This window comes from Cyprinus carpio, chromosome A20 (genome assembly GCF_018340385.1).
Source record: "Cyprinus carpio isolate SPL01 chromosome A20, ASM1834038v1, whole genome shotgun sequence".
NCBI lineage: Eukaryota > Metazoa > Chordata > Actinopteri > Cypriniformes > Cyprinidae > Cyprinus > Cyprinus carpio.
In genome coordinates this window covers 6,496,491-6,510,340 of record NC_056591.1, presented here as the reverse complement: position 1 = coordinate 6,510,340, position 13,850 = coordinate 6,496,491, and the positions used below count along the sequence as shown (strand labels likewise).

The following is a 13,850-nucleotide window of genomic DNA, read 5'->3' as shown; positions in this document are numbered from 1 at the left end:
AATTCCACTTTAGTATCTGAAGACACTACATTTAATTCACACTTCTAAGAGTGTATTCTTTTAAAGATTATTATTTACATACAGTAAGTACTCTTTCTATCTGCTAAAATGTATCTCTTTTGATCCTGTATCAAATAATGGAGTCATACATTGATAACCATAACAATGTTTTGGCATCTCTTGACTGTTAATGACAAATATGAATGCCAACCATTTGTTTGCTCTTAGCTATTTTTAGCCATTTCTTGTAAACCGCTGTTGTTGTTTTTTTAAGTGAATTCTGTATAATGTGTCACTCTAATAAAGAGCCATGTTTTGTATACAGAAATGGATTAAGCACTTAGATAACCTTATGCAGTGTGTATGTGCTATTGCTAAAATTAATATAATTGCATTGCACCTCCAGTATCCCTCTATGAATTAATTGCCTTCTGAAATTCATCACAGGCAAATGTTCCTCTACTGACGTCACACTGAGAAACAGTTACCACCCTAATAGAGCTTTAGATTATGAGAGTAGCTTCTGCTACTATATCATGTTATTTCTCTTTGAACTGCATAATACAACCATGCTGATTCCCAGTTCCTTTACTGACCTGATTGCTTATTTGATTTCCTCACTTTTTTTCATGTTATTAAAATGTTAGTTAAATAAAAAAGTAAATGAGTCTACATAATTACTATCAAGAGACTGAAAGATAAGCTTGTATGGGATCCAGGTTTTTTGTGGGAATCTGATCCAGCTCTGCGTCCAAAACTCTCTGACTCAGCTCTTCATGTCCTCTTGCCTAATTGATCTCTGTTTTTTGAGGGCCAAGAATGCCACTTCTAAACAAAATGACTCAAATAAAAAAAAATACAAAATAATTAATTAAAAAAAAAAAAATAATAATTTTTGACAAATAAATTATATACTTAAAATGGTTTATATAATGCATGCCTAGAAATATAATTCAAAGTAGAAATAAAAAATAATTTATTTTCAATTAGACATATGAGCATAACAGCTTTTTAATAACATTTATCTATTTATATAAAAATATAACATTTGTCCTCTCTCTCTCTCTCTCTCTCTCTCTCTCTCTCATCTATCTCTCTCTCTCCTCTCTCTCTATATCCTCTATATATATATATATATATATATACAAATTAACATGTTTTAAGATAAAAAATGTTGGAAAAATCTACTTGAACTATATATATATATATATTTCTTTTTTAACTGTTGGTAATACTTAAAGGAACACTCCACTATTTTGAAAATAAGCTCATTTTCCAACTCCCCTAGAGTTAAACAGTTGACTTTTACCGTTTTAAAATCCATTCAGCCGATCTCCGGCTCTGGCAGTAGCACTTTTAGCTTAGCTTAGCATAGATCATTGAATCAGATTAGACCGTTAGCATCTCTCTCAAAAATGACCAAAGAGTTATTTTACAGTCCCTATTTAAAACTTGACTATTCAAAGATCTAATGAATAAAAACACAGTTATACAAGAAATCTTTACATTAGAACTTTAATACTTAGCTATTCCATTATTACACTTTTATTATAATTTATTAAAACATATGACAAGCAACCAATTTCTGAAGTAACAAGAAATCTGCAAATATAATAATTTATGAAAAGATATAATGCATTAGGACGTACATCATAAATGCGTTTATAATGTACTATAAATAAAGGCTTTGCGTAAAGTTGCCTAGTTTTTTGTTTAGTTTAGTTAAATGAAACAATAAAAGAATATATTTTAATACAAATTTTAAAAGCAACTTCTAAATAGTTTTTTCTTAATCCTTTGACAACTACTTTTTCTTTAGCCTCTTATTTTTAATACATTTATTATTTACCCTTCATTTTTAAATTAAAAGTATTTTTTTAATGCTTAATTATTTTGATCAATTAGAATTCTTTTTTATGTATGTATGTATTTATTTTAACATTTATTTACATTTTTTTTTTAATAATTAAAAATCTATTTAGAAAAAAATAAAAAAAGTTTTTATATGTTTATTTAAATTTTTTTATACTTGCCAATAATAAAGCCACTGGGAGTTTCTGGAATTCTTGACTCATTGTGATGGATATATTGGAGGAGAGTTAGCTGCAGCTGTATAGGTTTAACAAACAGCTTGACATGATGTGTGATGAAAGGTACTGTATTCTCCCATTCTGCGTGTGAGAACAGGCTTGATGCTGTGTGCTTTTTCCCTGCAGGTGCCTCAGGATGAGTGGGGGGTTATCCAGGGATTGAGATGAGGATGAGATCCCCATGTCGTCGGATGCGTAGCAGTAGTTACGTCAAAGCCATGGGAGATGATGATAGTGGTGAGTCTGATACCAGCCCCAGACGTCACCTCTCAGAAGGACTGTGGCGCTCCGATGCTCTTGTCCTCAATTCGTCATGCTGGAGCGGATCCTGCTGGCGCTGAGGAAATACATCAAACGTGCCGATGTGGATTGCCGAATTGGGCTTTCACCGTGGACGAAGCGACGAAGTCCACCCGTGGTCGTCACATGTGGTTGCTGCAAAGACCAAGGTACGCTGGCCTCCGCTGACTCAACGCCGCGGTGTGTGACGCTGTTTCGTTGAGAAAGCGAGGCTCACTCTAGGCCTCTGGCCTCCGCTGACTCAACGCCGCGGTGTGTGACGCTGTTTCGTTGAGAAAGCGAAACTACTTTGTTTGGCCTTCCAAGACACAAAACGGACTAGAAATCATGTTTATATAATGTTTATAATGGTTTTTATATTCATGTCTCATCGCTCCTGCCGGACAGGGTATCATAATAGTTAATACACCAAATACACAAAATAATGGTATTTTTTGCAGCAACAGATGACCCCTTTAAATAAGTAAGATTAAGGGAAAAAAATTAATAATGTGCTATACATCTGGAACAGAAGATTTATGTACAGATTTGTGCATTATTTACTGCATATACAAATATATATACAAATATAATTATATAAATATATCTATATTATAATATATATATATATATTATATTATATGTGTGTGTGTGTATGTATGATATGTATTTACATAATATTAGAGAGAGAGAGGCAATAATTAGTTAAGAAATTAATTACAGAAAACAGGTGGGAGATTTCTGTGTTATCTGTTTAAGCTGGAGATGGCCTTTTTTTTTCTGAGGTGGGTGGCAATAAATGTTTTTATGCCTAGATGTTGTAGAGAGCAACAGAGATCTGTGATGCCTGCCTGAGGGGGAGAAGTGCAAACAGGTTGTAGCCAGGGTGTAGAGGGTCTGTGATGATGTTACCTGCACATTTCCTCACTCTGGAGTTTTTACGAGTCCTGAAGGTTGGGGAGGTGCACACCAATTATCCGTTCAGCTGTCCTTACAGTCTGTTGCAGTCTTCTTATATCTGATTTGCTGGCTGACCCAAACCAAGACAGTTACAGAAAAGCACAGAACCGACTCAGTAACAGTTGAGTCATGCTGCGCCTGTGGCATGTTGAACTTTTTCAGTTAACAAAGGAAGTACAACCTCTGCTGGGCCTTTTTTCAACGTGGAGTCAATGTGATGAGGCCATTGACTGTTGTCTCTTCTGCAAACTTCCTCATCCACAGACCTGTTTGCTTGGTAAGCAAACTGCAGGGGGTCCAGTAATTTCCTTCAAGTAGGCCAACACCAGTCTCTCAACTGACTTCATGACCACAGACGTTAAAGCAACAGGTCTGTAGTCATTTAGTCCTGTGATTTTTGGTTTCTTGGGTAGAGGGATGATGGGGGGAGCGTCTGAAGCAGGAGGGGAGGGACTACACACAGCTTCAGTGGTCTGTTGAAGATCTGTGTGAAGATGGATGACAGCTGGACAGCACAGGCTTCGAGGCAGATGCAATGGCAGGATTTGATAAGGCTTCAGCATTTGGAGAAAAGGCATTTTCCCCAAAGGGGCTTTCAACTGCAGTGTCTTGTTTCCTTACTCTGAGGGAACCGGGGTTACGTTTTTGTGTGAAAACATGAAGGAATGCAGAGTGCTGTGAGAGAAAATATATTAAAGGATGTATGAATGAATGAATACTGTAAATGCATCTAATGGGAACTTATTGTCTTAAGAAAATTTTGATTTTCTTTTCACCGTCCCTCCTTGTAATGCCTAATAAAACAGTGCTTATAAACGCAGAGCTGCTTTGTTTACAGTGGTTACCATGGGAAACAGCTCTTTTTTTGCTGTTCCATAAGCACCTCCTCCTGTCAGACAGTGGAATTACATTCTCATTCAGCCTGTCTGCCTGTCTTGTCACTGTCTCTTATGCAATATTTTGTAATCTACATAATGTTGCTTAAAAATACAAACAAAATTATAAAGCATAATGTAATGACTAATTCGCTCGGTGTCTTAACTGCAAGATGTCTCCAACAGTGAAATGTTTATTTGCATATTAACAATATGATGGTTTTGTCTTATTATACAGTATATTATGTAGATTACAGTTTGTGTGAGGCCCCACCAGTCGGTCCAGGTGGCTTATAACCTGTTTGTAGCATCCTATTTCTGGAGAATGGTGTAAATAACATCGGCACACATGACATGAATGTATATTCTTTGTTGAATGACCTCTTAATAAATTGATCTGATTACCTTCGGTATTAACAATCTATTTCTCATCTGAAGCTTTACTGTTACATATGCATAATGCTTATTCATGTGTGGTTGCTATGACTACATCCTACACAAATTTCTACCGTTATCCCTTGAAAAACAAACCTGGAGGTGTTAACAAATGCTGTGTTTCACATGTAAGAGATTTTTTTAAGGTTAAAAGGTCTTATCTTACCCATTTTTTTTTTTTCTCACTGCAGATTTACTGTCATAAGGCTTGAGTACAGTGATTTTATTATGTCCAGCTACCGTCTACGGCCAGAATATGACATTTAAAACAAGCCATGAGCTGCATTCGGCAGCATATTTTAAAGAAAATATAAATAATTATGAAATTACATGTAAGAATGTACTTAATGATGCAAGAAAAAGCTCTAAAGTTCAACTTATTGCTTTTAATATACATTTAAAATACAATTTTAAATTGTTTAATTCCATTTTAGTATCTGAAGACACTACATTTAATTCACACTTCTAAGAGTGTATTCTTTTAAAGATTATTATTTACATACAGTAAGTACTCTTTTTATCTGCTAAAATGTATCTCTTTTGATCCTGTATCAAATAATGGAGTCATACATTGATAACCATAACAATGTTTTGGCATCTCTTGACTGTTAATGACAAATATGAATGCCAACCATTTGTTTGCTCTTAGCTATTTTTAGCCATTTCTTGTAAACCGCTGTTGTTGTTTTTTTAAGTGAATTCTGTATAATGTGTCACTCTAATAAAGAGCCATGTTTTTGTATACAGAAATGGATTAAGCACTTAGATAACCTTATGCAGTGTGTATGTGCTATTGCTAAAATTAATATAAATGCATTGCACCTCCAGTATCCCTCTATGAATTAATTGCCTTCTGAAATTCATCACAGGCAAATGTTCCTCTGCTGACGTCACACTGAGAAACAGTTACCACCCTAATAGAGCTTTAGATTATGAGAGTAGCTTCTGCTACTATATCATGTTATTTCTCTTTGAACTGCATAATACAACCATGCTGATTCCCAGTTCCTTTACTGACCTGATTGCTTATTTGATTTCCTCACTTTTTTTCATGTTATTAAAATGTTAGTTAAATAAAAAAGTAAATGAGTCTACATAATTATCAAGAGACTGAAAGATAAGCTTGTATGGGATCCAGGTTGTTTGTGGGAATCTGATCCAGCTCTGCGTCCAAAACTCTCTGACTCAGCTCTTCATGTCCTCTTGCTAATTGATCTCTGTTTTTTGAGGGCCAAGAATGCCACTTCTAAACAAAATGACTCAAATAAAAAAAATAAAAAAATAATTAATTAAATAAAAAAAAAAAAAATAAATAATTTTTGACAAATAAATTATATACTTAAAATGGTTTATATAATGCATGCCTAGAAATATAATTCAAAGTAGAAATAAAAAATAATTTATTTTCAATTAGACATATGAGCATAACAGCTTTTTAATAACATTTATCTATTTATATAAAAATATAAAATTTCTTCTCTCTCTCTCTCTCTCTCTCTTTCTCTCTCACTCTCTCTCTCTCTCTCTCTCTCATTGTATATATATATATATATATATATATATAACAAATTAACATGTTTAAGATAAAAAATGTTGGAAAAATCTACTTGAACTATATATATATATATATTTCTTTTTAAACTGTTGGTAATACTTAAAGGAACACTCCACTATTTTTGAAAATAGGCTCATTTTCCAACTCCCCTAGAGTTAAACAGTTGAGTTTTACCGTTTTCGAATCCATTCAGCCGATCTCCGGGTCTGGCGGTAGCACTTACAGCATAACAAATAAAAAATCAATTAATCATACCATACAATTAACATCACACTCAAAAAAAACAAATAAAGAAAAAAAAAAATCCATAATTAAAACTAGAACTTGATCTAATGAATAAAACACAGTTATAAGTTACATTAGAACTTTAATACTTATCTATTCATTATTACACTTTTATTATAATGTATTAAAACATATGACAAGCAACCAATTTCTGAAGTAACAAGAAATCTGCAAATATAATAATTTATGAAAATATATAATGCATTAGGACGTACATCATAAATGCGTTTATAATGTACTATAAATAAAGGCTTTGCGTAAAGTTGCCTAGTTTTTTGTTTAGTTTAGTTAAATGAAACAATAAAAGAATATATTTTAATACAAATTTTAAAAACAACTTCTAAATAGTTTTTCTTAATCCATTTGACAACTACTTTTCTTTAGCCTCTTATTTTTAATACATTTATTATTTACCTTCATTTTTAAATTAAAAGTATTTTTTAATGCTTAATTATTTTGATCAATTTAGAATTCTTTTTTATGTATGTATGTATTTATTTTAACATTTATTTACATTTTTTTTAATAATTAAAAATCTATTTAGAAAAAAATAAAAAAAAGTTTTTATATGTTTATTTAAATTTTTTTATACTTGCCAATAATAAAGCCACTGGGAGTTCCTGGAATTCTTGACTCATTGTGATGGATATATTGGAGGAGAGTTAGCTGCAGCTGGTATAGGTTTAACAAACAGCTTGACATGATGTGTGATGAAAGGTACTGTATTCTCCCATTCTGCGTGTGAGAACAGGCTTTGATGCTGTGTGCTTTTTCCCTGCAGGTGCCTCAGGATGAGTGGGGGGGTTATCCAGGGATTGAGAATGAGGATGAGATCCCATGTCGTCGGATGCGTAGCAGTAGTTACGTCAAAGCCATGGGAGATGATGATAGTGGTGAGTCTGATACCAGCCCCAAGACGTCACCTCAGAAGACTGTGCGCTCCGATGCTCTTGTCCTCAAATCAGCCATGCAGAGGCCTCATATAGACACCCAAAGGTAAGTCTGAATAGATCTTTATTGTTCTCATTTTTAGCGCTGAGTTGCCCATGAATGTCTGCCCGTTGTTTATCCTCCTGCTTTATCAAAATGTTTCTTCTCAGTTTAAAAGCTTGAGCTGTTTCCAGGGTGTTTCCAGAAACGCTCATTAGAATCAGCTGGTTTTCTCTAGTTTTGAAGTGTAGATTCTGTGGTGTTTGAGTGGCTTAGGACTTCACAGCAGAGAATAATATTAATGTTGAGAGAAATTATGTACTATATGATCTTTATTATTATCTAGTGCATGAGGCCTGGCCACAGGGTGTAAAAATGTACTGTAGGGGTGTAAACAGTCAGTGTAAAAGAAAAAGTATAGTGTATAGTTTAACTCACCCTTGTGTCGTCCCAAACCTCTATGACTTTTTTTCACAAAACAAGTTATTAAAAAATTGTTTTTTGTCCATGCAGTGAAATTCATTGTGGTCCAGTTAGTGGTGTATTATATTCCATTAACTTTCATTGTATGAACATAAATTCTGATAGAAAATAACTTATTTTATGTTTTATAGAAGAATAATTTTTGTACAGGTTTGGGTGGGTTCTGAGGTTCGGGTTTTTTCCTTATAAAGTAACTCATATGCAAAAACCTGTAAAAAAACAAAAAACAAATCCAAAGTACTTAATTTCTATGTTTAACTGAAAGTTGCTAGAGCTGTTACTAAATCTATTTAATATAATTCCTATTTATCAAACAATTCTTAAAATGTATGTCGGTTTATAGAATACTGCCATATTATACAGTACATATTCATCTTTTCACTCTTACTCTATATACATATGGAAATGTATCTGAGAAGAGTAAAAAGATTCAATTTCAATAGTACTTGAGAACAGTGCAAATTATAGAAAAATAGTAGCATAATAAAATAGAGTTACTGAAGTACTTTACATCCCTGCATGGCCACACAAGGGAAAGCAGTATATGACGGTTAAATTAAATAAGAGTGATTTTGCCTTCACTGTCGTGTGATTGTGTGTGATGTTAGTTCCTCACATTATCTGAAAGATATATTATGTACAATGTTTGTACCTCAGGAATAGTTCAAACATAGAAATTGTTTGTGGTTCTGGTGGATGAGTTTAAGCTCTGGATGGTTTGGAATATGATGTGAAATATTTAGTGATCAGATTGTTTTTTAACAGATAGTTGAATCAGGTGTTTTATTGCACATCATACCTTCATACACTTTTGCTTCTTTTAACACCTGATTACTATGTTGTCATCAGCATATTTGGGTGTGGCCTCAACTGTTGGCACTTATGGCCCTGGAAACACACTTGTTACACTTTCACTAAATTATTTAATTTCTGAAAGGCATATACAAGAGTGACATCCAAAATGTATATACAGGACATGGATTACAGTAGAATAGTAAAGAATTTTCACACAATATTTCATTCTTTGTTTAGATTATCATACTTTTTATGTCACAGTTATTATTATTTATTATATGATGGAATTTCTGTCATAAAAAATATTTTATATATTTTTAAGATCATTGCAGAACAGTCAAATTTATAATTTAATTATTTTATTTTATTTTATTTTATTTTATTTTATTTTATTTTATAAAGGACCTAAGAAAATCTGCAGTGACTCCAGTAATACTGAGGTGGAAGTGAAGCAAAACAAAATCTTTCAAAAAATTTGTCATTCACAGATCTGTCTGTTCTGCACTGTCTGCCTGCTGTTCAAATATACACCAGTCGACAAAAGAGACAGTGGTCAACCTTAAATGAGGAAACCTCTGAAACTACAAGCTTCTCATTATTTATATACAGTTAAGCTACAGGTATATAAGTAGTTAAAACACTAAAAACACTAATACACTAAAACACGCACTAATGCACTAAAAACTAAAATTTGGGTTTGTAGATTTCGGCCCTGTACAGCTGTCTCCCAGGAGCTGAAGAGTTGCTGAGATCATAATTTATCACCATGGTGCCCTTCCTGAAACACACTTAACCCACATTGCCCCAGAGAATGTGCCTATAAAAAGTCCACTATGAGATGTTATGGGCAACAGATGCAACTAAATAACAATAGGGACACTTAATTAAGACATCTCAAGGCTTAACTATCATTGACTCATGTCTTATGATGAAATTGCTGGTATGAAATTATCTGTAGTCTGTAGAAGAATATTGGATTTTGATGCTAGGAGCGTCTCAAAAATCGCAATTACGTTAAACAACCCTGGCAATATGTTAAAGGATTTGATATTGCTTGACATGGGCTCATAAAATAGTAAAACTGTAAAATGTACAGAATAAGACTAAGTAGTAAAGTCATTATAAGTAAGTAATTTTCATAATAAGTAATTAAGTACATAAGTAATTTTCATCTAGAAAAATGTATTGGCAATTGACTACTTCTTTGAGTAACTTTGCCAATGCTAGCCTACAGTGCGAAGTTGAGAATTTTGTTGAGACATTGTCCAGACAGTCATTTTTATTTGCTGTCAAACTGATGATAAGAAGGGCATCTGTTTGGGTGCCGGGGCGACAAACCATTGAAAAATGGAAAACAACATGAGGCATAAGGTGTCTAGTTTACTCCAGAGACATTATCAAAATCTGTATTTCCCAAAATAGTTGCTCTGTGTGTCAATTCGGTGCCTACAAATCCTGCACACTCAGAAACTTGTAAGCTGGGTTCATACAGCTGCTGATGACACAGTAAATTCGTTCATTTTCACATTTGTGTTCTGAGTGGGCACTTCTTAGCAAGGAAAGGTATCGGTTACCATGTCAATTACCCATTCTGACTTACCCACAATTCTGCGCTGTATAATTTTGAACTTAAATTTATGCTTACTAATGTTTGATTGGATAAACTTAGAATAAACTAATCTTAATGTTTGGTGGTAATAGGTTGTTTTATAGAAATATTTAACCCCAAAATTAATAGTTCACTCTTTTTTTTTCTTTCTCATGTTGTTTTAAGTTTGAAATACATTTTTGGACTATATTATGAAAGCAAGTGGGAAATGACAAAATGACTCAAATGTTGGGATGATTTGATAACCTTGATATTCATTAGGGGAGATAATTGAAGTATGATATATAATTTTTTAGTTATGTGTCATGTAGCAGATGTTTTGCATCCATAGTACCTGTGTTGATGAATGGCAGTCCTAGAAAAACCTGGTATCTTGCTCAAGGGCAACTCAGTGACTTTCCAGTTCACAGGCCACACTAACCCTAGGATTAACCATTGATATAGAATCTGTAGAGTATGTCAGGCATAGCTCCTCATTTTATCATTTAGGTGTATGGAAGTTAAAGCACCAACATTGTTACATTCTCTTTTTCTGAAAGTTCAGTCTAATTAATCAGCTAACAACTAGGGAATTAATGTCTGTTATTACATTTAATTACAGACTTAAATCACAGCTTCTGTTTTATTACATACTCATGTCGTACCATGATCTCCATTTCTTTCAATACACATTATTAAAATAGGGCATACACCCACACAGTTTCACTGACTACATTTTTGTTAATAATTGTAATAATTGTATAATTGTAATAATCATAGGCATACATTCACTGGCAGGATGGTTTATAAAAATTTAAATGAGAGGTATGAAGTCTTGGCTGGTGTGAGTGGTGATATAAAATAGGGTGGACGGAGTTTGTGATTATGTGACTCCATCTTTTGGATTATTTACATTTTAAAGGTGAAGTGAATAATATTCTGAAATGCCTTAATTTGCATTGGTAATTTGTTACCATTTAAAAGTAGATTTTCCTGAAATGTTTGTTTGAGTATCCCAGACAGCCAGGCACAGCAACTCTGGCTCAATCAGTGGTGTTTGTTTGGGAATTGTTTGTCCAACCAATGGAAGACAGAAGAAAACCTGTTTGAAAACAGTCATTCTTTTTATAATTATGTTTATTGATTCTAGTGTCGCAGAAATTACATACCTCACTTTTAAGGATAAAGAATCAGATCAATAACTTTCTTTTTTGTTTATATGTTTAAATGAAAGTAGTTGAGAATTCACACATTAGCTGCTGATGAAAGAGCTGAGGATGAAGGGAATGCTGTTGATGTTTGAGATGTCTTGGCAGTGAGGAAGTGTTAAGAGGCTTCAGAAATGTCATCTGATTTGTCTTTCGCTCTCTCCACACTTTCTCTCCTGTCCATATGGTTGCCTGGTGTTTTCTGCTGACAGATAGCTGCTGTCTATGGTTTTGGAGTGAGTTATGCCATCATACCATATAAGTTAGGCCATCATACCATATAAATTCCAAGCACTAACCAATTTGGAAAACTAGAAAAAAATTGATGGTTGATGATCATAGTGAGTTAATTTTGATGTGTCAACACTAATCCAAAACAACCACAATGTATAATGTTTTTCTGTTTTTCTGGGAAAATAGTTTGCTTGCTGCATCTTAATTTTGGTGTCTTTGGGTGTCATCTGGGTTCATGACAGCAAAGCTGTTAACCAAGTCATTTATCTTAAATCATATGCTCAGAGTTTGCCAAAAGTTCACCATGGGTGGTTATTGCAGAGTGACCCTTCAGTTTAATTCTGAATAGGTTACTCTATGGCTACATTAGTTTTTGGTTGTTCCCTCCATTTAGCTCTGGCTACCACTTGCAAACAACGAGAGATATGCGCCCTCATCCCAGCGTATCTCTGGACCCAGCAACCAACTTCAATCCCCCACAGTTTCGCTCCAGAAACCAGAGCTACATGCGTGCAGTCAGCACCTTCAGTCAGGCAAGCTGTGTCAGCCAGGTGAGTCCAACCACTCGCAACACCACATGGCAATAATACACTAGGACAAGCAAGGACTATCTACATACAGTAAGTGGTTTCAAGCAAAGGACTTTAGCTGTCTGAGATGTCCTGGTCTTCTCTCTTGAGCTGATGTGAAGATTAGACTTCTTGTTGACTTTATGCTACAAATGATCTATGCTTCATTAAGGGGTTTTCACTTTAAACAGGCTTAAGGTGTTGACTGATCATTAGCTGATCCAAGTTTGTCCAAGTTAGTTTAGGTGTAACAATTGAATACTTCTGGTGGGGTCTTGTACAACCTGCTAGGTTATCTTTGTCAACCTGGTTGGAGTTGATGGATGACCTTGGCTAAGCTAGTGGGGAATAGGTTGGTCTGATTAACTGTTTTCCAAAACATAGTTTGATTTAGGTGGTTGACCAGTGTAACTACCAACCACTGAGTAGTTAATCTTGGTCAAACTGATTAGAGTTTTGTAGACAACTTTGCTAAAGCAGTGGAGATGTTAATCTGATTAACTACATTCCAAAAACCAATTTGTTTTGAGTGGCTAACCAGCAGAACTACCTGCAGGTTGGACCAAGGAAAACTCGGGAGGTCATCTTGGTCAACTTGAGTAGAATTGGAAGACCCCCTTAGCTAAGCAAGTGGGAAATATGTTAAGTTGATTAATGTCTCAGGTTATGCATGTAACCATGGTTCTCTGAGAGGAGAACGAGACAATGTGTCCTCTAGCAGTCACTATGGGGAACACCTTCAGCATGGCATGTGTCTGGAGCACATGTCTGAACACGACAATAAAATTGGCCAGCGACAACCTATGACGTCACTACCAGTGCGACCATAGTATATAAGGCAGGGATAGGCAACTCCGGTCCTGGAGGGCCACTATCCTGCAGAGTTTAGCTTCAGCCCTCATAAAAACTCACCTGCCTGTATCTATCTAGTAATCCTGAAAACACTAATTGCCTTGTTCAGGTGTGTTTAATTAGGGTCGGAGCTAAACTCTGCAGGACAGTGGCCCTCCAGGACCGAAGTTGCCTATCCCTGATATAAGGGCACCAGTGGAATACGTCATCCACTTCTTCATTTGCAATAATGAAGCATTCATCCTGAGGCATGGCTAGAAAAGATGACACAGTGTCTCATTCCCCTATCAGGGAGCCATGGTTAAATGAGTAACCTGATATGTTCCCTTTCGAAGGAACTCAAACTGCATCCTGTAGCAGTTGCTATGAGGAACGGAATACCCATGCTGCCATGCCGAGGGAAGTGCATGCCATATTTTCTGAGGTGAGCACTTAGCATCAACTCCACAGTGAAACCATCTGTGTCACCCCTTGGATACATCAGCAGTTGTCAGTGACACTATCCCCTTTGGTCAAAGCTACCTACCCAAAATAACTTACCTTTTAAGGGCTGAAAAGGAAGCCCGGTCCCAGGGCAGAGCTCAAAGGCTTGGAATCAGATAACAATGTGATTCTTTTAAGGGGATTTGTCTTGATGTCTTAGTATCACCATATTACCAGTCCCTGGCCTTTCACCTAGGGGGACTTCATACATCTTCCCCTAATTCTCCCA

At 34.9% G+C, this 13,850-nt stretch overlaps 1 protein-coding gene across 5 annotated transcripts in view; it reads left to right on the top strand.

Moving 5' to 3' along the window:
• The window catches only part of LOC109050324 (disks large-associated protein 2-like), a 120,068-nt gene that overhangs the window by 59,820 nt on the left and 46,398 nt on the right, over positions 1-13,850 (top strand). For all 5 annotated transcript variants that reach the window (XM_042777483.1, XM_042777482.1, XM_042777485.1 and 2 more), the window contains 2 exons: positions 7,261-7,475; positions 12,112-12,268. In XM_042777483.1, coding sequence (XP_042633417.1) covers positions 7,261-7,475; positions 12,112-12,268 — 372 coding nt within the window. The remainder of the gene's footprint in view (positions 1-7,260; positions 7,476-12,111; positions 12,269-13,850) is intronic.